General features: G+C 36.7%; 1 protein-coding gene across 1 annotated transcript in view; it reads right to left on the bottom strand.

The window, feature by feature from the left end:
• ARHGAP15 (Rho GTPase activating protein 15) overlaps positions 1–27,978 on the bottom strand; it is a 620,344-nt gene that overhangs the window by 176,287 nt on the left and 416,079 nt on the right. Inside the window, exon 11 of the mRNA XM_019735910.2 lies at positions 23,528–23,605. Within this exon, the coding sequence (XP_019591469.1) occupies positions 23,528–23,605 (78 nt within the window). The remainder of the gene's footprint in view (positions 1–23,527; positions 23,606–27,978) is intronic.

Raw genomic sequence — 27,978 nt, 5'->3', positions numbered from 1 at the left:
TCACATGATTGGTGAATTGTTATTAATGGTTGGATATTAGCATTTATTGACAAATCTCTAGATATATGAATATATATATGTACACACACACACACATATATATATATATATATATATATATATATATATATATATATATGTATGTATGTATTTACTGTGAAAGCATAAAAAGCTAATGTAAATTTGAAAGGTTTGGAGGTTTAGAAGCACAGCAAAACTAAAGATAAAAACAATTTCTGCCATGACAATATATGAGGTAACATGTTTTATCAAGTGGTCAAAAGGGTCTATACTGAAAAGGATTCTAACGAAAATTTTTCTCAAAACATATTCCAACCTTTCATAGTTGAATCTCTTACTGTCTACAGAAGCACATCTACAGTTAACCAAAGTTAAAGATATTTCTACCAATTCCAGTAGGATGGGTGCATGGCCGAGGGGGACATGAGGCATGTTTCCCATATGTTTTCACAGTTTTAGTGTTACTGACATGAGATAATTTGGGGACATTCCCCTCTCCTTATGATTGGGTGGCCAGCCTTTATCTATAGAGAGACAACAGATAATTGGAACAATTCTTGCCTTTGGAATGGGTTCAATTATAGTTCACCATTTTCAAGATGAGGTTCATGTTTTCATTCTTTTTCTTTTTTGATATAAAACCTGGGATTGCGGCTCCTTCATTATCAGCAAATAAATAACATACTCTAACACTCTCTCCCTAAAGCAGCTTTAGACTCTCAACAATAAAGCAGGTCTCTGGGCCTTAGGCAATTGAAACTTGGTAGGCAAGGTTCCCACTTCATAAAAATCCAAGGCATTGCTCTCATTGCTTTGAAAACCATACTGATTGGACTTTTGACCAGATGATTCCAAACTCGAGGGGGTGTGTGAGTGTGAGGGGAGTACTGATGTTCTTAGCTACGGAAGCGGAGATTGTGCATAGACGTTCTTTGCCCCTTTTCCTTTCTCCTTTAATAGGTTCAGGTACAACTATTTTCAGAAAAAGGTGTTTGGATATGGCCATATAGTCTACAAACCATCTCGGTTAGACTCTCCACTGTTTATGCATATTTTAAGTAAATAACATAGTCACAAATGAAAAATAATCCAGACTTTTTTTCTCTCTCCTCTAAATCCTGATTTATGAGAAATACAATAAAAAAAGATGCAACTTTTTCTAGAAGTGGACAAAATGTGATTAGGAGCAACAGGAAATGGGGGAAATAGATAAATCAGATTTGTTACTCCTTTCCAAAACTAGAACTGGGTTTACCTCTTATACAGGAAGAGTGTACCTCTAAACCCACTATACTAGGTATGTTGAAACACATAAAATTTCCAATTACTGCTTCAGAATTTATGGTGCACATATGGAAAATAATACTTGTAAAACAGAAAGGGGTTTGTGCCTTGTGCTGTCAATACTGTGAAGGATGGGGTGATTATAAAGCAAATTAACAATACTTTTAAATGTGCATTCACTTATCTTTCCAATTAAATCCTTGTTAAACAACTGCACAGACAGTAATGGCGCTTCTGCAAAGCACTGATCAAGACAGTTTTATTGTAATTTTTACTCTGTAACAATTAATCAAGTAGGCATTTTCTTTATTATTAAATTATTTAGTTAATAAATATTCTCAGTTGGCTAACATATTTGTAGTTTACATTTTATTTTTGATTTCCCTACCGTGGAACATATTTGGGAGTATTTCCATTTTCAAGCAGAGGGACCATTAAAAGATGTGATTTTACAAATTTCTTTTCTCTAGAAGAATAACTGTGAACAAGAGAAGTCCTTGAAACTTTTAAACCATTCAAATACCCTATTTCAAGCATTTTATTTTTGTAAGGAATGCAAACACATTGCTTTTAGCAGATAAGAAATGGGAGGTTTTGCTTTAAGGCATCTTTCTGTTGGGGTAAGCATTAAAATTAGCATTTTAAAAGTTCATTAATACCAGTTACAGACTTTTGAGTCAGGAAACTTCATTGCAGTTAACATTTCCTTTTCCTAGTCCAGTGAAATGAAGAATACCTGAATATTACTTATTTTATAAAAGCACAAGGTGGTATGAATCAGGAAACAAATACAAAGATATCTAGAAGTAATTATTTTCATTTTTGAATTTCCATTTTTGTAATTTGGAGATGTGAATATATTTAGCTAGTATATTTCACTTTTAAAATGCTTTCTATTTGGTCTATTGTGTTTCAGTTGTATTTTGTATATTTCTAAAAATTTTTAATTAGGAGAAATTCCTAAGAAACTAGATTAGTTGTGAGGGCCGTGATCTGGCTTTAGGATTCAGGGGGTTTATATTGACTCAGAAGTAAGAGTAAACATGTGAGAGAGACAACATTTTCTTGAGTCATAAGAAGAAAATCTGAGGCAAGGCTGGCTTTATAGTTATCTAAGTGGTGTGATGTGAGGTTAATCAACATTTCTTGTTGAAAATGCCCTAAGTGGAAACTTGATCTGCTCACCATCAGCCTGATTAGCAGAGGCCCGATACGTTGTGCCTCCCTGGAGGAGCAGAGAACCTGAACTAGTTAGTACACTCAGATGAACAGATTGTCACCTTGGAAAGATTGAGCAGACACTTAGGAGACGGGGATGATACAGTTTAGCAGAAGGTAAGGGAAAAGGGAGAGGCAGAGAAGGAATGGAGAAGATGGGTGCTTTCAGTATGACTGTGGAGAAAGTGGGTTCATTAAGACACAACATCTTGGAGGTGTCAGGAGTGAAGGCAAGGTGACCTGAAGGCCCCAAAGGCACACTGGCCCCTCTATGCTTTAATTGATGATTGATCCCAGTTTCAAGTCAGGTAGATCGCTGGAGGTAGACGTGTAATGTTGACGCCAAGGCATACCCTTCTCCTGGCTAAGTACTTGGTAAGCAGAAATAAGAGGCTCTGGCAGGTGCAGCTTTATTGAGGGCCTATAAGATATTTGGGACTTGATGGGCATAATGGGGAATCCACAGGTAACTACGGAGAACATCTCATTTTCCAGCATCCAACAGTCAGTACAGGAAAAAAGATGTGATGTGAAATAGACTAAAACCAGTGCTGAACTACAGCTACAAAATGCTGTGGGAACACAGTGAAAAAAAAAGCTAATTCCTGTTGAGATTCATTTCAGGAATTATGAGGTTTGCCTTAAAAAGGGGAGTTTATCAGTCAGTAAAACCAGGAATGGTGTGTGTCTTGCTCAGAAAGAGAAATCCACTGCTCCTTCCACTGGAACAAATCAAATAATAGTATACATATGTACTCCCACCCCTGGCTAAGGGGACATTGGATTCCAACATCCTGAGTAGAGAAAGGTGAGTGAACCTTTATGGTTGTACGAATATGAAAGAGACAGACTAACAAGAAGGGAGAGCAGGATACTCACTAAGGAAAAATGTAGCAGGGGGTGAGGAGGCCACAAAGACAATCAGAAGAAATGTAAAAGATGAGGAGATAGTGAAACAGCAAGAAAGACTGATATTTAAGCAAAATCATTCCAATGGGCCTTTTAGAATCTCATAGACATTATGTTAAGTAGACTATTGGACACCCTGCTTGCCCTGAGAGAGCGATCAGGTATTACACAACCATAACTGGGCTTTAAATCCAACATGTCCCTAAATTACCAGGAGACACATAGTGCCTTTTTGAAACATCAGATGAATGAAGAAATGCAACTTTTGGCAATTCATTTAACCTCATAGGAACTTTTGTTCATCTGTGAAGTGGATAGCTTTCTTATAAAGATCTAGTGAGACAACATTTAAAAGTGCTTCAGAAAACTCAAGTACCGACATTCTCTTGGCATGTTGGAAGGAGTAAACTCCATTCTCTTAAAGAGGATTTATGTAATCCTTTAAAACAAAACATATCTCTTTTCTTATTTACAAAGAAATATGTGTTCATTGTAGGAAATTAGGGAACAGTTTGGAAAAAAAGAAGCCAATAAAAATCACCAGTACATAGTCTTAACATTTTATGCATTTCTTACCATTGTTTCTGGAACAGAGTTCAGCAATACGCAGGGAAATAGTCCATTTTGAGACTGATTCCTAGCACGCGCAAAACGCCTTACTTTCTTTTTTAAAGGAAGTGGCCCAACCCTGGATCTAGTCAATAAGTTAATTAAAATGTGTAGAGATTCTATCAAGTGCAAGACATTCTTCGAGGTGAAGTAGGACAGATGGACTTGAAAGATATGAGCTCTGCTCTTAAGAAGTGTTCAGTGTGTTAAGGAGATAAGATATGCATATAATTTTTGCTAATGATATATGACAACATATACGGTATGAGATTATTGTGTATTGAGTAGATGAAACTGCACGCATAGGATTTTAAAGAAGCAGCAATTCCTATGGGTTGGGGTGGTCCAGGGAAACTCTGAGTTATTTTAAATAATCCAAAGAGGACATGAGATTAGCCCTTTATCAAATATTCTTTACTGCAAAAAGCCATGTACCTCATTATAGATAATAGATGTCTCCATTGGGGTGGTTGTGAGGAACACAGTTCCATATAACTTCCATTTCTATATGGTGTAGCATTTTCCAGTGTAACAGGTTCATTATCACATGTGACTGACTCATCTCATGAGGACAGAAAGTCTTGATTTAAAGATAAAAAAATTGCCCTGGGAGGATTAAGTGACTTGAGCAAGAAGACACAGCTAGTGGGAGGTGATATGGAAATTGACTCAGGTTTTATAACTCTTGGGCCAGTGTTGTCATTCCCTCTTATTGCCTAAAGGAAGTGGTTCAGAGGACACATGGAAAATAAGACAAACTAGAATATGGAGTATACTTCATATAAATCAGTCACTGTTATTATTTCTTGTCTGAACTACTGTAACAACCACCTAACTGTTCCTCTGTTTCTATTCCTGCCCTCTACAATTTATTTTTCCCATAACAGACACAGTGATTAAAAAATAATATCAGATGATTTCCTGATTACCATCCCCTTCCACCACAGTGACCTAGAATGACAGATAAGACTTCTTATCGTGATTTGTAAGTGCCTGGCTGTGCTGGCTTTGCCCACCTGTCACCTCTGTGTCCTGAGCTCATACAAGCCCTCATTCTCTGTGGCCAGTTTCCCTCTGCCTGCTCTGCTCTCCCTCCATATCTTTGCATGTCTCTCTCCTTCTTATCAGATGGCTCCTCCTCAAAGAGAGCTTCCCAGATCATCCAATCTAGGACCTTCTCTCTTATTCCCATCAATTATTCTCTGTCATGTCACCATACCTTGATTCTTGGCATGACCCGTAAGCATCTCATGTATTTACTTATTATCTATCTCTTGACACCAAAATGAACATGCCACCACAGCCTGATTCCCCTAGGCTTCCCCCAGTACCTAGAAGAAAGCCTGGCTCATAAAAGGCTTCCACAAATATTTTTAAATGATGAAATCCCCACTTGAAGTTTTCCTCAGGAAGATTAAAGCCTTATTTTATTCTTTAAACTAATTTTCCTCTTTTCTTGATTCTTTTCATATGCTCTGCAGTTTGTATTACTTTATTTTAGCCATGGCAAGACCAAGACCATCACCTGAAGTGTGAGCCAGAGGTGTCCTGTGGCAGACTGACATGGGGCTGGCAGGGCCTTGGCAATAAGCAATGCCACTGAGAGGGATCACACCTGGAAATTCATGCACGTAGGTGACAGTCCTGACTGTGGTCTTAGGACCACCGTAGTTGGGAATCATCCACTGCTTAGGTTGCCTTTCTGGTCTAACAGGACAGGCTGTTAGGGCTGGCTCTGGTCTTCCAGTGTGGCAGCTGATTCCTCTTTTCACCACGTCTTTCCTATGTGGTTAATGTTAGACACTCCAATTGTGACATCAGGCAGAGGTGGGAGGTGGGAGGTGGGGAGAAGTATATAGTTCGCTGGACTGGTTGGACAGATACTGTCAAATTTCAAAGATTTTCTTTCTTGGGGTTGCACTTCTTTCTTCCTGGTCCTAAACACTAAAGGTTAACTTTCGATCAGGACCTAATTATCACTGGTAGTCCTACATTATTCGTTAATTTATTTATTGAATTCATTTATATTCGACATATATGAGTATTTGTTTGAAGGCTATTATGTGCCAGGTAGGATAAACTGAGGCCACTTCGGTGATCAAAACAGGCAAGGTCTTGATCATAGGGAGGAAGGCAGGCACTGAAGCAACAAATAAAGAAACAAGTCAGTTTCAGGTAGGATGTGTTCTGAAGAAAACACGATATTGGGATGGCGAGTGGCTGGTTAGGTAAGGTGGAGTCACGTTCCAGATGTGTTAGTCAAGGACGTCCTTGCTAAGACGGTGACTTCAACGTTGAGAAGAGTGTCTTATGTGGGTCTGAAGGAAGCACATTTTGGGTAGATTGGAACAAAAGCCAAAGCCTTGCGAAGGTAATGAGCTTGATGTGTCTGAGGAAGACAGGAGGCCACGGTGGGTGGAAAACAATGAGATGAGCATGAGGTACATGATGAGATCAGAGAGTTAGGAAGGAAGAAGAACCTGTGGGACCTACAGATCCTGGTATTTTTTTCAATAATTTATATTTAATACGTCACCAGTCTTCTTGGTTATTGGGTTGGAATATCCATGGAAACACAGGCTCTATCAATGATAATGCCATTTGTTGTACCCCCTGTTGTGTTTGCAGCATCCTGGTACATAGTAAGAGCTTTTTAGGTGTCTGTCAATGAATGAATGTGGTAAAAGCCAAAAGCTTACTTTCTGAAGCTCACCTCTCAGTTCCATATTGTCCCCCATGTGTTGTGACCCTCAGAGAGAAGGAAAGCTGACAGGGATACCTGCCACTTCTTCTCCAGTGGGTCCGTGTAAAGAAAATGGGTTTTGAAGTCTGCATGACTCAAAAGTCATCATATTTTTTTTGAGCATTGCTTCAGCCCCTATATTTGTAAACCTTGGACACTTATCTTCAGAGTATACATGGGGACTTGAGAAAAATTTTCCCGACCTTGCACCTATTACATTTCCTTTTAAGAAGCAGCTTTGAGGTGACAAGAATACCTTTTTTCCCCTATGGCACTTTTTTTAAGGAAATGCTACTAAACTACATGGAACACTTGGAAAAGACGTGCTATATAAATATATGTGAGTCACTGCACTGAAGCTGTAATTACCAGCAACAAGGACTTCCTGTGCATAAACAAAAACAAAAGCAGACGTTCAAATTCAATGCATGGGGTTAAGAAGAGCAATGTTGCTTCATAACTATTTATACATTTTTGCTTTTCTCTCTACTGTCATTCCAACATTTTGGAAGCCAGGTTATGCCACTCCTCCCAGCATCTTCCCTGACTTGGCCAATTGCTAATAACGTACTTTGTTGAGGAAGAGTCAGTCATCTTTCCTCAAGCTTTGTCTTATCAAAGCAGAGAATGGGGATATAGGATTCTCTACTCTTCATTTCTGTCAAATTTCTTTAATCTAAAATTTAGTACTAAATTATAGGCGTGTTGGGGAAAATATAAGGTAAAATATAATTTTAATTTTCTTTACTGAGACACCAAGAAATGGCACCTAACACAATGTACCGATGACACCATTTGATACAGAGTGTTGGTTTGTATATCATTCTTTTAATTTATTTTGTAGGAACAAATCTTTATTTAGTTCCTACAGAGTCTTGGGCTCTTTTCTATATTGGGGATACAAAGATGAACCAAACTTCCTACTCTTGATGAAGTCAAAGGAAGTTAGGGTTTATTTATTAAAAGCACACTTTTAAATGAGGTTTTCTCTTATAGAAAGGTCACACAGACTGCTATTATAATACTATAATATAGTATTATAAGGAGAATAAGTGGTTTTGATTCTTTGATGTTAAAAAGAAGAAAATGTCTCTCCACCCCCTCCCCCATGGTAAATTGAACCCAGCCACCAGCAATCTATTTTTTAGAGTAAATTTAAAATGAGTTCACTGTCTGGCTTCAGAACATATTAAAATTGTGGCCTTAGAAAAGTTACTTAATCTTTCTGAGCCATGATTTTCTTGTGTTGAAAACTTTTATGAGGGTTAGAGATAATTAGCTTCGTATACCTGCCATGTAGTAGATTCTCAATTAAATGCTAGCTATCATTAGCATCGATATTATTTTGTTACACTTTAAAATATTATTTACTCCTTAGTTTTGGTAGTATATTTTCAGGCAAAACATATTTCTTTTTCATCTATTCCAGAATCTACAGCATTGGAAAGGATTGCGTTGTGAAAAATATGTCAGTAATTTTAATCATACTAATAACATACATGTTACATCCATGGCATTTTAGAGTTATACTCCAAATAATGACTTTAGTGCTCATAAAAGTGAACATTATTATATCAATCAATAGTCAAAGAAAAAAAGACCTTGCATTATTAGAAAACTGGTTAACAAAATAGGGGTTCATAGTTTATTTCTGCTTTCCTCAAACATAAACTCCATTTGTCTTATGGCTTATAGGTCATAGTTCTACTAGATAGCCAGGATAAAACTAGCTGGATACTGTGGAGGGATTCCCCAAACTGGCTATGCTCTTGACTCAAGTAAGGATTATTTCTTGTAAAATACACAATTACAGTTCCTACCCCAGAGTTTTTACATCAGAGTTTCTATGACTGGACTCCAAAATCTTAATTTTTGAAGAATGCCACTACTTGATTCCCATGGCAGACAGACTTCAAAATAACCCCTGGTTATCCCCTCCTCCTTGGGTTTTCGCTTTGTGTAATCTCCTCCTCTAGGGTATGGATAGGAACTGTGACTGCCTTCTAACCATCAGAATGCACAAAAGGTGATGGGATGTAGCCTTCGTGATTATCTTACGTAAGATTATAACTTCTGCCTTAGCTACTAGTCTCTCCTGAGCTGCTTTGATGAAACCAGCTACGGTATTGTGAGATGACCTATGGAGAGGCCAACAGCAGTCATGTGGAGACCTAAGTCCAAAACCCACAAGAACTAAATCCTGCTAACAATCATGAGTTTGGAAACAGACCTTCTCCTACTCGGGCTTCCAGACGGGGATCCACCCCTGACCTTAATTATAGCCTTACAGAGGATTCAACTAATCCATGTCCAGACTTCTGACCCACAAAACCTGGGAGACAATCAACATGTGTTGCTATAAGGCACTAAGTTGGTAGTAACGTTGTTATGCGGTAGTAGATAACCAGTACAATTCTGAAATGTAATCAGGGTTTCCCAGAGCTATAGAGCATAGAGCAGGAGTAAGCTTGGTGTGTTTTCCCACAATTTTTAATAACTACTCATTAATTCTGATGATGACAAGGATGATTTATAATGATGATGACTTTTGTAAGTATCCTTGGGGGTTTCCTTGGGCATTGGCAGTTGCATAATCTGAGTGATTTAATTTCTGGACTCAATGGCCAAATCTACATGGAAAAGCCACAACTGAATTAGGACCTAAAATTTCAGTGGACCTCACTCACCCTTTCCAGTGATCATGGGACTATTCTTTTGGAATGTGAAATCTCCCAAAAGCCAGCTGATAAGATAAAGCTAAATTTCTCTTTTGTGTCTAGGAACCCAGAAGTCCTATGAATTTGGCTAGTAATGAGATGAATCATTGGATAGTAGAGAGTCTCCAAAGCTTTCCTATATTTGCTTTTTCTTCCTAGAAAAAGAATCTTATTATCATTAAAGAACATTCAGTCATGTGGAAACCAAAAAACATACTTGATTATTAATACTTAGTATCATGTTTCTACTAAGTAAACTAAGAAATATTGACCGGATTTCATCTAACTACTTGTCATCTGAATTAAAGTTAATACTAAATATCACTTAGCTGATTCAGAGTTTTTAAAGTCCTCATGTTGTCATTATTATTTCCATTTTGGAAATGAGGAATCTGTGATTCAAAGAGGTTAAATTAGTTTGTATTAGATTAACAAATAGCTCAGAATCAAGATAAGGAGGCAGTTCCATTGATTCTTATCCTGTTTTCTGTCCCCATTAGATGATCTCTGCCTTTAATTGTTTCACCACAGCATTCGGTCAGGTCTTATTGCATGGTATGCAATGAATTAGAACATACAATTTATAATAAATGTGTGGTATAATTTTGCTTTAAAACAGGTAGCCAGAATTTGTGTACTTTGGAGACTAGACATATTTATGAAGTTATTAGAACATTGTGTAAAAACTTAAAATTATATAAATGTGTATGAATGTGAAGAGCTGATTATTTTGATCTCCGTGTTCAGCATTATTGACTAATGAGAATACATTTCTTTACGCAGCTAGAAAGCAATACAAGTTTTGCCATCAGTAGTCTTTGAGCTCCCCGGCTCAATGTAGCTGAAAAATGAGATCTAAGAAAATTTTCAAAGCCCTGAACGATGTTAGAGTCTGGCCCTTTTATGATCAAGTGATCTTTTCAGCTTTAATGGGAAAAATAAATCATTGTTAAAAGATAATCTTGTCACACGGAAGCCAGAAAGGTACAATATCCATGATTCGACTTACCAAAAAACCACTCTGCGGAATCGGATAAAAAGCAAATAACACATTTTGTTTTGTTGTTGCTATGGTTGATGGTGAGAGTAAAGTAGGCTTAAGGAAATACCTCATTTTAAAAATAATAAGAGGGCAATATAAATACACTTAATAGAAAAATGACTGGACTTGATACGCGGGCTACTTTATGAGAACAGAAGTAGAAGTTTTGAAATCCTTTTCCAGATCTTTTTCTGTTTCATCCGATGCTTATTTCATGATGAAACTGCCAATTGTACACATCTTTCTGTCTTTCCTCTTTTATTCAATTTTTGATGCTGTAAATAATATGAAAAGCACAGGGATAGCTACTAAAGTTAATGCTTTGCCTTACTTTGTGGCATGAATCTATATAAAAGTAGTTTAGATAAGGTTGGTAACACAAAGTTGTTTCTCTAATAGTTTATTTTTGATGGAGCTTATTCTTAGCATGTTCAAAATAAATGAATTCATTTCTTTAAGCCAATATTTAATGTTGATTATTATGCCAATAAGATCTGGGAGAATAAAAATATGCAAAGTACAAGACTATAAACTAATGGGGGAAAAAAACCCTCTTTCATTTTAAAACAACACACACAATCATATGCACACACACACATACACACACCCACACACCCAATTAAGATTCTTGGCCATGTAGACTTATGGCATTTATATATTTTGTTCCTCCTGGTGTGAAAAAGTGAAGGAGGGTGTTCCTAGAATCTTCCTTTATTTTTTTTTTTCTATATAGAGAAAACACATCTAAAATCGTGGTAAGAAGCCATTTCTTCAAGTTTAGAGAAATGGTTAGAGGAATATTTGTTATTGTGTACTAAGGACCACCAGTCTGGAATATTCTCAGTCAGCTCTTCCTGCAATGCTTCATAGATCCCCCACTGGCTCAAGGGCTTGAGAAAATATAGTTGATATTTTCTAAAAATTAGCATGGCAGTCTTTCTTGTCCCCTTTTTAAAGGGTTTAAGAGAATGTCCAAGTAATACGACAAGAGTCTGAACAGAATTTAGAGTTGGGGCAATAGCCTGGATGCACAGCTCAAACCAGAGTGCTGAGATTCAGCCTGGTGGGATTTCCAACACCCATTGTCAAAAGTTCTCAAGACAGTTATGTGGCATCCTCCATGATGAAGTCTGTCCTTTGCAAAAGTACCCTCACAGAAGAAAAGCATCAGGTTAGAGATCATTCTGAAAAATCAACTCAGGGTCACAGGCTGATGACAGGTTGACATCTAAGACCATTGACCATCTTTCTTTGGGTGATCCCTTCTAGAACAGAAGAGTTTCATAAGCAAAATGTCACTGACAGCTGTCTCCAAATACAACAAACAAGGCAGAGCACTGCTTGCTAATGCAACGACAGCCCTGTAAATCGAGAATCCTGGATGCCTTTCCTAAAGGCTGCAATGGAATGTTATTGTCCTAAAGCAGTATCTTGGTCTAAACATAGATATATCAGGACCTACAGAGAATGGCCATGCCAGGCTCATCCATAACTGCAATGTTTGGTGTTTTCCCAGGCATCGCTCTTTCTTGAATAGTGTTAGCCAGACTCCTAGGATATTGCTTGTCACTTATGAATACCAGAAAGCAGGTGTAAACAGAAAGTCACTAACAAGTGCATGTAGCACAAAAGAACTGATCTCCACTTTTATAAGGAGGTAATCTACAATTAATAAATGGAAAGTGCCAAATCACGGTGGTGGTTTTCAGCATAGGCTCTGAGTCCAAGAGACCTGGGAGCTAGCTCCCTCACTTGCTGTATGACCTTTGGATATTATTTAACATCCCTGAGCCTCAGTTTCCTCATCTTTAAAATGGGAACAATAATAGTACCTATTCTATGGGATGGTAGAAAGGATTACATTATATAAGTAAAGGACTTAGTACAGTGCTGCCACATAATAAATTATGAAAATGTTAGCTACCTTTGTAATTATTATTATTATTATCACATTACTAGTTATAATTAGGAAATGCTTTTCAAAAGTGATCAATTTGAATTTAACTCATATGCCATCTTATCTGTAAGTATAATAAGGGTATCCAGTTCCTACTGATTTAGTGAGTCAAACAGAAAACCAAAGCAAATTGAATCATTCAACTGGTGTATTTAGAATTGCTGATGATAATAGCACTCAAGAAAGTTAGTGAAATACATAAATTGCAACTAAACTGTTCTGGAAAATAAGTTTTTATTTGTCTAGCCTAATGGTGGGTAGGGCTTATTCATTTTAAACATGTATATTTAGAGCTTTCTAAAAAGGAAACCTTGTGGAATGTGGGCATGAAGGAGATAAAAGGTGTTAAAACAAAGAGGGTATGCCAAAATAATTTATGTTCCACTTTTGAAGAATTCATTGCATTTACATATCGCTTTATACTTTTTATGGAATTATCACCACCATACTGCCACTTTATTTCATTGCGTGTGTGCACACACACCCACGCTCTCACACACGTACACACACAGAGGAGAGACCATAATATCACATTCAGCCTCTCTGTACCCAGCACTGATTCTCTTCTATGTCAGTTCTGCTGTCAGAGAGCAGGGTGTAGATGGAGGGGAAAGTACGGTGTTCGCACCAAGGTTACGGGTGCATTTCAGAAATTTCATTCAAAGGATAACCTGATTAGAAAAATTTGAGAGGGGTCAGTCAGTATATGCATTTCTTTCATTATCTAATTCAAAGAACTCCACAGTACAACTTGGAGAAAACCACCAGAATCAAAGGTCCTAACGTAGCATAATTTGTGTTGAGTATGTTGCATTCTGACAGTGCTATAAAGCAGGAAGACAGTTTACTGACAATTCTGTGCTACCAGATACCAACTCAGGCCTCTGTCCAGCTTTACGTTGTCAACTCTCATGGAAACATGAGCAGTTACAGCCTCAGAGGACGCTAAAGTTTGGATTGCAAAAGACGCGATGGACAGATTTCATATTTTCATTGCAGGTTTTTTTTCCTTTTCAAACTGCTGAGCATAATTTTTTTAAGGCAGGAAATGCAACTAGTGTTTGTTTCTACCATGGCTTCTGTTTTGAGATTTCTTCTTTGTAGAAGAAATGTGTTGCCCAGCTGTCTAGAATTCCAATCAGGATATGGTTTCAGTATGAAATATATTACAAGCGTGATTTTAGCTGGTTATAAACAGGAATGAAAATGAGGCCGGGACTATTTTATCCAATTTTTACTCACAGAGGGGGTGCTCTGGGTCAGTCTAATGGGGCAATATGAGTAAATGAGGTAAAGTTTAGTTCTTTTTCTTGTCCAGGAAGGAGAGTAATTGTGAAAGGCAAAAGTTCACATTAGTGAGCAAGCAAAACTGTGGAGATTCTCAGTTATAGAGATTCTCAGAAATAAGAGTCATGTGGCTACTACTCAAAGGTACTGTAGTAAACACTTAAAAGAACGGTTAACCCGATTTGAACTGCTGGAAAGTCTAGTGTTTCTCAATAATACTACTTCTGTATGCAACACACACACACACACACACACACACACACACACACACACACACACACGTTATTCAATAAATGTTAACTAATAATTCCTTCTGTGGAGATCCAAGGCTACTACTGGTTAATGGGTGAAGATACAAGGATGATTCAGGTCCTACATTTTTAAGTGTATAGAAATTTGTGAAAGAGGCAGCTATTTAAACTAGTATCCTATTTTATTTTTATTCCAAGACTTTCAAATTTTAATGTTTCTGAAATATAATCACTGAGTACATGTGATAATATTCTCTCCAAAAGATGGCATTATATCTCTGGGTCTTACAATAAATGGAATTTTAGAAGTTAGATGTGTATATACTGTAGTAAATTCAATGACCCAGTGCAATGGGAACCCAGGAGGGAATTATTTATAATCTGGGCCTTGGAGAAGAAGGAGAAATCTACCCAGCAGGAAACTTGTGTATGTGGGGTGAGGAGGAAAAGATAGGAGGATATTGAAAGTAGAGGGGAGAGAGAATGCACAGACATTAAGCAATACAACAGTATGAAAATATGGGAAGATAGTTAGGAATGTATTGTGAAAAAAATTCAGAGGATCTGAAGCTAGTTGGAAGTTAGGTGGGAAGCCAGAGTATGAAGACTGTGCAAATTTTCCAGAAGGCAGAGAAACCATTGACTGTTTTTAAGTGAAAGGAAAACATACATATATTGAACAAATACCCTGAGTCTGTTATGTTACTAAGGTAATCCTCACAAATGTTTCCAACGTACTCCCCCCTGCTTACTCCCCCCCAGTCTTTACTGATAAAAAACAGAGTACAGAGAGGTTAAATAAAGTGCCAAGGGCACAAGGAGAGAGAGTGGGTTCTACAATATGTGTCTGATTTAAACCTATGAACTATCTATAACACCACATTATGATGTTTTAGTCTCCTTGTTTTTCTATTTTTTTTCAAAAAAAAAAAAATCCGTAGTCTTTTAAAGAGAGATTTAGGTTTATAGAAAAACTGAATGGGAAATGTAGAACTCCCATATACCCTTTATACTCTTTCTCTCAGTCCTCCCCCCTGCCTCCCACCAGCCCAATTTCCCTTATTATTAATATTAACATCATGCATTAGTGTGGTACATTTGCTATAATTGATGAGCCAATATTGATACTTTATTACTAACCGAAGTCTATAGATTACAGTAAGTTTCACTCTTTGTGTTGTGCATTATATAGATTTTGACAAACATATAATGCCATGTATCCATTACAATATCAAAACAGAATAGTTTCATGACCCTAAAAAACCCCTGTAATCACTTATTTACCTATCTCTCCCCTCAAATTCTCTGCTGCCACTGAACTTTTACTGTTTGCATAATTTTGCCTTTTTCCAGATTGTCATAGGATTGGGATAATACAGAATGTAGCCTTTTCAGACTGGTTTCTTTCACTTAGCAATATGGAAAATCTGAATTGTGTGGCTTCCAGGTGAGGGCTGAAGAGATAGCTGCCATTGTAGCTGTGTGAAGTCTGCCTCACATATAGCCTACAGGAGGGTGCCATCTTTCCTGTGTTGAACCCTTCCCCAAAAAGCCAAATCTGAGACCTCATTGGTCTGGTAAAATCCACATGTGCACAGCACCTTGGTGACGCCTTGGGTCTCTGCCCCGCCCAGCTAGTGCTGCATCACTGGGTGGCACGCTCAGCTCCTGGGTGGCCAGCCGTGCTCCACAATCTGTGGAAGCCCTGTGGTGGCCTGGGGAACTTTTGGTTGTAGAATGTCAGCCACAGCTGGTGCTGCAGTCTCTCTTGGATGGCTCTCGGGGATCTGTGTGCCCAAGAAAAGTTGTGTCTGGCTCTGGTATTTTCAGGTCATTTTGCGAAGTGGTTAAAGGCCCAACACTGGCATAAGAACTGAATCTGCATTTTTGTAAAAAACAGTGGCCACACCCCATGACTTCCTGGGACCCCCCTCCCGCCCGCCCAGCTAGTGCTACATCACCAGGGCACTCTCAACACCTGGTCAACCTGCTGCCCAGATGTGTACCTAAGGAGAGACTCTTTCAGGGGCTGTGTCTTATGGGCAGCCAGCAGGTGGCAACAGGCCTAGGGGACCCTGGACGTTTTGCTAAGCTGTGCCAGACGTAGTACTGGTGGCAGCCAACCACGGTTCACAGTGAGGCCACCCCCACACACCTCCCTGTTCAGCACAGGCAGCAACCAACCACATATAACTTTGCAGCTCCTACCAGGTAGCCAGTTACACTTAGAGCTGAAATTTGGCGGCACGGGAACCCCTCCCAAGAAACACAACCAGAGGCTAGCCTCAGATCAGACCAGAACACAACCTGATTAGTCTCACAAGTGGCACACACAAAGGGTGGTCTCAATAGGCATAAAATCCCACTGTGGCAAATCCCCCTCTGAGAGATCACCTCCACATAGCAGCTCATACACTGTGGATGTAGCCAATCCTCACAGCCAGTCAACCTGAGAGTCAATCCCAACCACTGATATATCAAGGACAATCAAGGCTCAACTCAACAAAAGAATACACACAACACACACAAGGGTCACTCCTGGAACACACCCACAGGTGATCAAGAATACTGTGCCACTGGATCACACAGGATGCATACTACATAAGGCCTCCTGGCAAAGACAGAGATACATAGAAGATCTACCTAAACCATAGAAGCAAACACAGAGAGGCAGTCAGAATGAGGAAGCAAAGAAACATGTTTCATATAAAATAACAGGAGAAAACGCCAGAAAAAGAACGAAATAAATTGGCAGCCACCAACCTACCAGCAACAGAGTTTAAAACACTGGTTATAAGAATGCTTAAGGAACTTAATGAGACCTTCAACAAAGGGGAAGTAAACACAAAGAAGAACATAGAAACCATAAAAAAGAACAAGTCAGAAATAAAGAATACAATAACTGAAATGAAGAATTCACTAGAAGGAATCAGCAGATTAGATGAAGCAGAGGATCAAATCAGCAATTTAAAAAATTGGTAGTAGAAAACACTCCATTGGAACAACAAAAAGTAAAAAGAATAAAGAAAAAAAACAAAGATGGTTTTAAGTGACCTTTGGGACAACATTCACATCATAGGATAACAGAAGGAGAAGAGAGGAAGGTAGGTATCTAGAAGCTGTTTGAACAAATAATGACTGAAAACTTCCCTCACCTGTTGAAGGAAAAAAAACATGTAAGTCCAGGAAGCACCAAGAGTCCCAAACAAGATAAACCCAAACAGGCCCACACCAAGACACATTATAATTAAAATGGGAAAGTTTAAAGACAAAGAAAGAATCCTAAAAGCAGAAAGAGAAAGACTACTAGTTTCTTCCAAGGGAACTCCCATAAAACTGTCAGCTGATATCTCAACACAAACTTTTCAGGCCAGATGAGAGTGGCAGGAAATATTCAAGGTGATGAAAAGTAAGGGCCTACAACCAAGAGTCATTCACGCAGCATGGTTATCATTAAAACTGAAGAAGAGATAAAGAGATAAAGAAAAAGCTAAATAAATTCATTACACCAAGCCAGTATTACAAGACATGTTAAAAAAAAAAAAAACACAAAACAAACTTCTCTAAGAAGAAGGGGAAAACAAACAAAGAGGAATAAAAATATGAATAAAATAGCGATAACTATGTATCTGTCAATAATCACATTCAATGTAAATGGATTAAATGTTCTAATCAAAAGACATACAGTAGCTGAATGGATAAGAAAACAAGACCCATGCATATACTGTCTACAAGAGATGCACCTCAGGTTGAAAGACATTGAAAGCAAAGAGATGGAAAAAGATATTTCACGCAAATGAAACTGATAAAAATGCTGGGGTTGCAATACTTATATCATACAAAACAGACTTCAAAATAAAGATAATAATAAGAGACAAAGAATAACATCACATAATGATAAAGGGGTCAATCCAACAAGGGGACACAGCCCTAGTAAACATCTATGCACCCAACATAGGAGCACCTAAATATATAAAATATTGACCAATGTAAAGGTAGAGATCAACAGTAACACAATCATAGTAGGGGACTTTAACACCCCATTGACACCAATGGACAGATCTTCCAGGCAGAAAATCAACAAGGAAACAGTGGCCCTAAATAACACACTAGACCAGATGGATTTAATTAATATTTTTAGAGTATTTTACTCCAAAGCAGCAGAATATACATTCTTTTCAAGTTCATATGGAACATTTTCCAAGATAGATCACATGTTAGGACACAAAACAAGTCTCAACAAATTTAAGAAGATTGAAGTCATAGCAAGCATCTTCTCTGAACAAAATGGTATGAAACTAGAAATCAATTACAAGAAAAAAATTAAAAGACACACAAACACCTGGAGGCTAAATAACGTGCTACTAAATAATGAATGGGTCAACAACAAGGTCAAGGAAGAAATCAAAAGATACCTTGAGACAAATGAAAATGAAAACATAGTGACCCAAAATCTATAGAATACAGAGAAAGCAGTCCTAAGAGGGAAATTCATAGCAATACAAGGCTACCTCAAGAAACAAGAAAAAACCACAAATAAACAGTTTAATTTTACACCTAAAGAAACTTCAAGAAGAACAGCAAACAAAGCCCAAAGTGAGTACAAGAAAGGAAATAATAAAGATCAGCGAGGAAATAAATTAAATAGAGGTTTAAAAAGAAACCCACAAAAGATCAATGAAAACAATAGCTAGATATTTGAAAAGATAAACAACTTGACAAGCCTTTAACCAGACTCATGAGAAAGAGAGAGGAGGGAGGGAGGGAGGGAGGGAGGGAGGGAGGGAGGGAGGGAGGGAGAGAGAGAGAGAGAGGATCCAAATAAATAAAATTAAAAACAGAAGAGGAGAAATCACAACTGACACCACAGAAATATAAAAAATAAAAAATAAAAAAAATAGAAAAATAAGAAAAAACTGCAAGCAACTATAAGCTAACAAATTGGACAATCTGGAAGACATGGACAAATTCCTAAAAGCATATAATTTTTCAAGGCTGAATAAAAAAGAAACAGAAGATCTGAACTGATCAATTACTACTAACAAAATTGAATCAGTAATCAACAAGCTCCCAAAAAAACCAAAGTCCTGGACCAGATGGCTTCACAGGTGAATTTTGCCAAACATTCAAAAAAGAATTAGCACCTATGCTTAAACTATTCCAAGAAATCTAAGAGGAGGGAAGGCTCCCAAGCTCAGTTTACAAGGAAACCATCGCCGTAATTCCAAAAGAAGACAGACATTACAAAAAACAAAAACTGTAGACTAATATTCCTAATGAAAATAGATGCAAAAATCCTCAACAAACATTAGCAAACCTAATTCAGCCGTACGTTAAAACGATCACACACTGTGATCAAATGGCATTCATTCCTGGTATGCAAAGTTGGTTCAATATATGCAAATCAATTAATGTGCTTCATTCCATAAACAAAATGAAAAATAAAAATCATATGGTCATGTAAGTATTAATAGGTAGAGAAAAAATGTTTGACAAAATCCAGCATCCATTTACTCAATAAAATAAGAACAGAGGAAATATATCTCAACATAATAAAGCCATATATGACAAACCCACAACTAACATCATACTCAATAGGCAAAAGCTAAAGCCATTCCCCTTAAGATCAGGAACAAGGCAAGGTTGTCCACTTTCTCCACTTTCATTCAACATAGTACTAGAAGTCCTAGCCACAGCAATCAGACAATAAAAAGAAATAAAAGGCATCCAAATTAGAAAAGAAGAAATAAAACTGTGATTATTTGCAGATGACATGATACTATATATATATATAGAGAGAATCCCAAAGATTACACACACACACACACACACACACACACACACACACACACAAACGATTAGAACTGATGAATTAGAAAATAGCAGGATACAAAATTAATATTCAGAAATCAGTTGCATTTTTATACACCAATAACAATCAGAAAGAGAAATTAAGAAAACAATCCCATTTACAATTACATCAAAATAAATAAATAAATAAAATAAAGCCTGGAATAAATTTAACAAAGGAAATGAAAGACCTGTACTCAGAAAATTATAAGACATTGACGAGAGAAATTAAAGAAGACACAAATAAATGGAAACATACACCATGCTCATGGATAGAAAGAATTAATTTAGTTAAAATGTCCATACTACCCAAAGCAATACCAGGGGGTGCCAAAAACTATGTATACAAGTGGACATTTTGATCAACGTTGTTTAAGCAGTAGTTCACCATAATTAGAAGTGTCTGGATGCTGATGGTAATGACTTTGAACACCTCTTGTAATTGCAGAAGTCAAATGTGACCTGTATTTATCTTTTATTATTGGTATATAGTGAATATTACAATTTTAATACAGTTTTCCTTTCTTAAAATGTATATACATTTTTTTGGCACCCTCTGTATGTGGATTCAATATGATCCCTATCAATATACCAATGACATTTTCACAGAACTAGAATGAATAATCTTAAAACTTACATGGAATCATAAAAGACCCTAAATAGCCACAGCAATCTTGAGAAAGAAGAACAAAGCTTGAGGTATTACGCTACCTGATATCAAACTATATTGCAAGGCCATACTGATCTAAAAGCATTTTATTGGCTAAAAACAGACATATAGATCAATGGAACAGAATAAAACGCCCAGAAATAAATACATGCATATGTAATCATTTAATCTATGACAAAGGAAGCAAGAATATACATTGGGGTAAAGTCAATCTACTCAATAAATGGTGCTGGTAAAACTGAATACATGCAAAAAAATGAAACAGGATCACCTTCTTACTCTATATAAAAGAATAAACTCAAAATGGATTAAAGACTTAAATGTAAGGCCAGAAACCATAAAACTCTTAGAAGAAAATATAGGAAGTAAACACACACACACACACACACACACACACACACACACACACACACACACACATCCTATATCCTATGTATCTCCTCAGGCAAACGAAACAAAAGAAAAAAATAAACAAATGGGACTACATAAAACTAAAAAGATTTTGCACAGCAAAGAAACCTTCAACAAAAGGAAAATATATCCTACTGAATGGCAGAAGATATTTGCCAATGATACATATAAGGGGTCAATATCCAAAATTTATAAAAACTCATACAACTCAACACCAAAGAAACAAATAATTCAATTAAAAAATGGGCAGGGGCCAACCCGGTGGCTCAGGCTGTTGGAGATCCGTGCTCCTAACTCTGAAGGCTGCCGGTTCAATTCCCACATGGGCTAGTGGGCTCTCAACCACAAGGTTGCCAGTTCAACTCCTCAAGTCCTGCAAGGGATGGTGGGCTCTGCCCCCTATAACTAAGATTAAACAGGCCACCTTGATCTGAGCTGTCTTCCGGATGGCTCAGTTGGTTGGAGAACCTGCTCTCAGCCACAGGGTTACCAGTTCAATTCCTCGACTCCTGCAAGGGATGGTGGGCTGCGCCCCCTGCAACTAGCAATGGTGGCTGGACCTGGAGCTGAGCTGTGCCCTCCACAACTAAGACTGAAAGGACAACAACGTGAAGCTGAATGGCACCATCCACAATTAAGATTGAAGGAACAACAACTTAACTTGGAAAAAAGTCATGGAAGTACAGAATGTTCCCCAATAAAGTCCTGTTCCCCTTCCCCATTAAAATCTTTAATAAAAAGAAAATGGGCAGAGGACATGAATAGACATTTCTCCAAAGAAGAGGACATGCAGATGGCCACTAGATATATGAAAAGATGCTCAGCATCACTAATCATCAGAGAAATGCAAATAAAAACCACAGTGACATATCACTTAACACCTGTCAGAATGGCTATCATCAATAAACCAATAAACAAGTGTTGGCAAGGATGTGGACTAAAGGGAACCCTCATGTATTGTTCATGGGATTGCAAATTGGTGAAGCCCTATGGAAAACAGTATGGAGGTCCTCAAAAAATTAAAAAAGTAGTACTACCTTATGACCCAGCAACGCCACTCCTGGGTATTTATCCAAAGAAATCCAAAACACCAATTTGAAAAGATATATGCACCCTTGTGTTTACTGCAGCACCATTCACAATAGCCAAGATATGGAAACAACCAACATGCCCATTATTAGATGATTGGATAAAGAAATTGTGGTACATATATACAATGGACTATTACTGGGCCATAAATAGAATGAAACTTACCGTTTGCGATAACATGGATGGACGTAGAGGGTATTATGCTAAGAGACATGTCAGACTGAGAAAGACAAATACCGTATGATCTTACTTACATGTGGAATCTAAAGAACAGAATAAATGGACAAACAAAACAGAAACAGACTCATAGATACAGAGAACAAACTGTTGGTTACTAGATGGAAGGGATTTGGGGGGCTGGGCGAGAAAGGTGAAGGGATTAGAAAGTACAAATTTGTAGTCACAAAATAGTTACCTAGATGTAAAGTACAGTTTGAGGAATGTAGTCAGTAATATTGTGAAAACTAAGTATAGTGTCAGATGGGCACTAGACTTATGGCTGGGGGGAGGGTCACTTCATAAATTATATAAATGTCTAACCACTACACTCTACACGTGACACTAAAATAAAATAATATTGAATGTCAACTCTAATTAAATAAAATAGTCACAGGATATAAAGTACAGCATAGGGAGTATAATCAATAACATTGTAATAACTACATACAGTGTCAGATGGATAGTAGACTTATTGGGACTGTCACTTTGTGAAGTATATAAATGTCTAATCACTATGTTGTTTGGTATACCTGAAACTAACAATAAAAAAAAGAAAAGGAAACAAAACAAAAATAATATCTACATACAGACATAATAAACTGTTTATTTTAATAAGAAACTGCCAAACTATCTTCCAAAGTGGCTGTACCATTTTATATTTCCACCAGCAGTGAATGAGAGTTCCTGTTGTTCCACATCCTAGTCAGCATTTGGTGCTGTCAGTGTTTCAGATTTTAGACATTCTAATAATTATGTAGTGGTACCACGTTTTTGTTTTAATTTGTAATTCTTTAATGATATATGTACTTCCTAATTTTTAATTCTTTTACTTATTGGTTATACATTCTTCAAACATCTGTGATTCTTGACTCTTAAATTTTCCATCATTCATCTATTCCTTCATTTATCAACATGTATTAAATGTCTGTTACATGCCAGTTACACTTTTAAAAGTTAGGTTATTTTTCTTTCATTTATTCTTCTCTTTTCCATTTTCAGTTTATTGTATTCCACTCATTATTTATTTCACGTAAATTAGTGTTAGTTGGTCCCTCTCTATATTCGATTTAGCTTCATGTAAACTGACTATCTTTTATTTATCTGGTGATAATTGTTTACATTCTTTAACTTTCTCTTTCTCCCTTTAAAGCTTTTATCATTATATATTCACAATGCATACAGCACAGAATCTGAAACACTGGTAGAGATGAAACTACTGAAAAAACATCTAAAGTGAAGAAATCTCTTACCTTGGTTGACAATAAATCTTAGTTTCTGTATTGTTGCGAGGTTGCCACTAACTCGATATATTCCATCAACATCTAGACCTGAAAATAAAAGGGCATGCTTTGTATTAGCTGATTAGAAAACTGAGATGGTAAAAGACAAAAATTAATAAATAGGGAAGAAAGACAGTAGTAAATCACCACCAAATGTCTCTTCCTCACAGACGAAGCACATTTCTATGTCCTAAACCAAATGATCTGCAATATTTTAAGTTCAACAGACTAATCATGAAGCTCAGTGACAGTTAATGATCAACAAATTGGAGTCCAGTTGAACCATAAAAGACCAGGAGGTAGCATGGGACTTCACAGTATAGTTAAGCTTCATTCTCAAGAAAAAGATAGGAATTAAACTGGGCGGGGTGTGGTGGCAGGGAAGGAGAACATGTATACATGTATCATTGCCCTTTTTTGGAAAGGTAAAATAACCCAAGCCATTTGTGGAGTCTTCCTTCCCTTCCTCCCTTCTTTCCATCTTTCCCTTTCTTCCTTAGTTTCCTTCTCTCCTTTCCTTCTTGTGTCTCTCTTTTTCTGTCTTCTCTTTTCATTCTCTCTCTCTTCCCTCCCTCCCATTCTCTTCTCTTCTCTTCTCTTCTCTTCTCTTCTCTTCTCTTCTCTTCTCTTCTCTTCTCTTCTCTTCTCTTCTCTTCTCTTCTCTTCTCTTCTCTTCTGTTCTTTCCTGTCCTGTCCTATCCTATCCTATTCATTTTGTTCCATTCTCTTTCTCCAATGTCACTAGAGCATAACATGTAGGATTATTTCAAACTACAGAATGAAAATTCTATTTCAGATGTATAACTAGTTTGATAACCTCTAGTGTATTACAGGTAATGGGGTGCTCCATTATGGAAGGAAAAAATAAAAAGGAATCCTTGAGAAAATGGTGAAATTAGTTTCAGATTATTTTAAAACTATAAATAATCTGAAAATTCAGATTAGTCATCTATAATTGAAAATAACTTATGCTGGCAGTAATTTTAGATAATCAACCACTTGTTTTCCACTCATCTACTGATAACATCTAGTTATTTCCATGACAAAGTTATCAAAAAGACAAAGAAACAGGAAAATCAAAAGAGAAACTCTTATTCAAACACTATCATTCTCCCTAAGAAATGTTGATTACATAATTTTAATGTCAGGAATGTATATTCCTTAATGTGTACTATGCCCTCAGAGAGGCCAGGGTGAGATTACCAGCCAATGTAGAGGTTACTATTTCAACAGTTTCTCTATGGACATATAGCACCATGGTTAAACATTGTAATTCATAATCGTAAGTATTAAATAAATTGAATAGAATTTATTGTTATAGTGTAAAAGAATAAAGGCTTTGTAAAGCTCTTTGCTGACATGAAATGGGCTTCTTTATTGCTTTACCATGTCTGGTTTTACATACTTTAGTAGGAACGTTTCTGTCATTGTGAAAAATATATCATCAGTGGGTTAGGGTAGAAAAACATAACATGCAACACTGGTATGAATGGCATAATTCAAAATAATCACTCATTTTTTAAGACATTATTTTCTAGGGAAGTTTTAGGTTCACAGCGAAATTGAGGGGAAGGTATGGAGATTTCCCAACTACCCCTGCCCCCCAATGCACAGCCTCCCTCATTAACATCTTCCACAAGAAGGGTACATTTATTACAACTGGTGAACCTACACTGACACAACATCATCACCCGAAGGCCACTGTTTACATTACGAGTCAGTCTTGGTGTACATCCTATGGGTTTGAACAAATGCATAATGACATGGATCCATTATTATGGTGTTATCGGGAGTAATTTCTGCCCTAAAAGCTCTTGGAGCCATCTATTCTTCCTCACTATGGTTTTTACTGTTCCATGTAATAAACTATAGAGTAACTTGGAATAACGTCAATAAAATGGAACAGCTATTAGTAAGTATATTAATTGGTGTAAGTTTTGTAGTTCTAGAATAATCTAATAATAAATTACCAGGTCTCTGTCCCTTCCTGAGTACTATGACTATGTAAGGAATTTAAATGAGGTGTGAAGTGAAAGTGTCTAAGTCACAGACATTAATAAAAATCAAATATTCTTTCTTCCTGATGCACAAAATAGCTCCATTAACCAAAAGTTACTCCCATTTGTTTGCTTTTAAGTACAATGTATGTTTGACAACTTAAATGTGACAGTCATCCTAATTAAAAATGTTTTAATATTTGATTCCTAGTTTTGGTATTACACCACGTTGATTTTCAATTTATGCCCATATACACAGAACTTTATAATTTATTAACCATCTCTTTCTAGCTTTGCCATTAGATATCATTTGGTACTTAGTTTTAAATATAAAATTTTAAATAATGTGATCAATTTTAAAAAGATTAAAATGTATGCATTCAAGTAATTGTGTCCCTTTCAAAATTTTCCCTCTTGGGAGTACGCTTAATTTTTCTGAACATGTAGCTATTAAGGAATATATTTTGGAATTCTTCTCTGAAATCACCTTCAGTGGCTCCATATTATCTACAGGCAAATGTTCATGATGGCAAGTTTGGGGCCTTTGGTGATAGTTTGGGATTTGGAAGTAGTTAATGTCCACATAGAACCACAAATGGTGAATGATGTCATCTTGCTTGCCAATACAAACAAAGTTTGGTCAAAGAAAGTGGTCCTGTTTTTTTCCATGTATTATCAGTTGCTCTGAAGAAATTTGCAAAACAGAATATTTTAGAAAATAAAAACATCAATGGAATATGTAGGTTTCTACATTCCCCAAATGAGAAACCTTAATAGGTTTTTTTGAACGAATCAGTCATATTAGCCCTATTTAAAATAATGATTGAAGATGAGATGTCAATTAACATCTATTACAATAAAAATGAGAAGATTTACTATTATATTTTTAAAATTAATTTTGTTTTCCTAATTAGTTGAAACCTTATCAGAGGTCAACAGTAAATGAAATTATTTAAATTTCAACACATTTTTATTGTGAATAAAGCCTTTACTTAAACCTCACTTTAATATGCACATCTCTTTATATGAGATATAAAAATCAAGCACATTTCTATTTTGAAGCTAGATACTTCCTCTTCTAATATTATATTTTATATGTTATTGAAATGCAAATGTTGTCTAGAGTTATAAACTGAATTTCAATTAATGTAATTCCTCAGTAACCAAAAACTTTTTCTCTTATAGAAATTTAAAGTTACAACATAAGAAGTTCCCCCTTGGTCTTTCATAAATTTCAGTAGAGGATTTTTTTTTTTAAGTTCAGTAATGAAAAACATTTGAACGCAGTATGGGTTAGATACATTCTGTATGAGCAATTGAAAAGCACTACACTATTTAAACAAAGCAGCCTCATCCTAAATTAATAACCCAATTTTCTTTGGGGATAAAAGGAGGGAGGGCTGGGGACGGCAACGGGAGGGTAACTCAGACCAGTGTCACCACCCCTGTGGTTGTAGAACTAAGTCATAGCAGAGAAACTGCTTTGTGGCTTAAGATAAAAACCAGAAAGTAAGAAGGGAGTAAAACAAAACATATTGGATGCAATTTGAATCTAACTTGACACAACTTCCAAGCCCTTTAGATTCAGAGATATCAATACCATTTATCTTGTGAAGGATAACAATCTCTGACATTAGTGGCTCCTGCTTTGAATGGCTCATGCTCCCCTGCTATCATACTTTTTAAATTACATAAATAGAGTGAAAATGACAAAGTACATATTAAAAAGGAGGGTATTACATTTTGAAAAATAATCTGGAACATATCAGTGAATTTTAGCAGTTATAAATTATATAGGGACAGTCTTGAAGTTGATTAGCTTTCCCCTGAATGGTTCACAGAATGGCAAACCCAAAGTCCTGGGAATATTACCCAAATTATAATGATTCACGTGCCATCCTCTTTTTGCTCCAAGAACTTTAAAAGTTATGCCAAACCAAACCAATGTAAATTGGTGGATTTGGACATCCTTTTCATGACCACATTATCCTTGCTGGGTTGGAAACTGCTTATTTTGGAAACATAATTAGACCTCTTCTGATTTTTAAATGAGCAATGTCTTCAAGGTATCCATGTTGTACTTCGGTGATGTTTTGAGAAAAATCACTTTGAGAGGTACTTCTTTCAAGAAAACATCACGACCGTGAATGCTGACAGGAATTTTGCCTGTTAGGCTAAAAATACTTTGGGAACACAATGAAACTAAGTCATTTTACATTTTAAAAAATCAGACTAACATTAACGGCAGCAATGAAAATTTCCCCAAAGAAATCCACATTCACCGAAATGAAATGTTGTTTATTTGTTCATCATCAGCTGACCTTTTTAAGTTTCAAAATAGTGTTTACCGTTGGCAGGAATCACCAGGTATTGCTGTAGGGATTTTCAAAAATCTCCCCCTCCCCCTTTTCTTCTGAAGAAGCT

Source organism: Rhinolophus sinicus, chromosome 17 (genome assembly GCF_057876585.1).
Source record: "Rhinolophus sinicus isolate RSI-liver-muscle chromosome 17, RSI-T2T, whole genome shotgun sequence".
Taxonomy (NCBI): Eukaryota; Metazoa; Chordata; class Mammalia; order Chiroptera; family Rhinolophidae; genus Rhinolophus; species Rhinolophus sinicus.
Note: the sequence above shows the minus strand (reverse complement) of the source record. Positions and strands in the feature narration are given on the sequence as shown.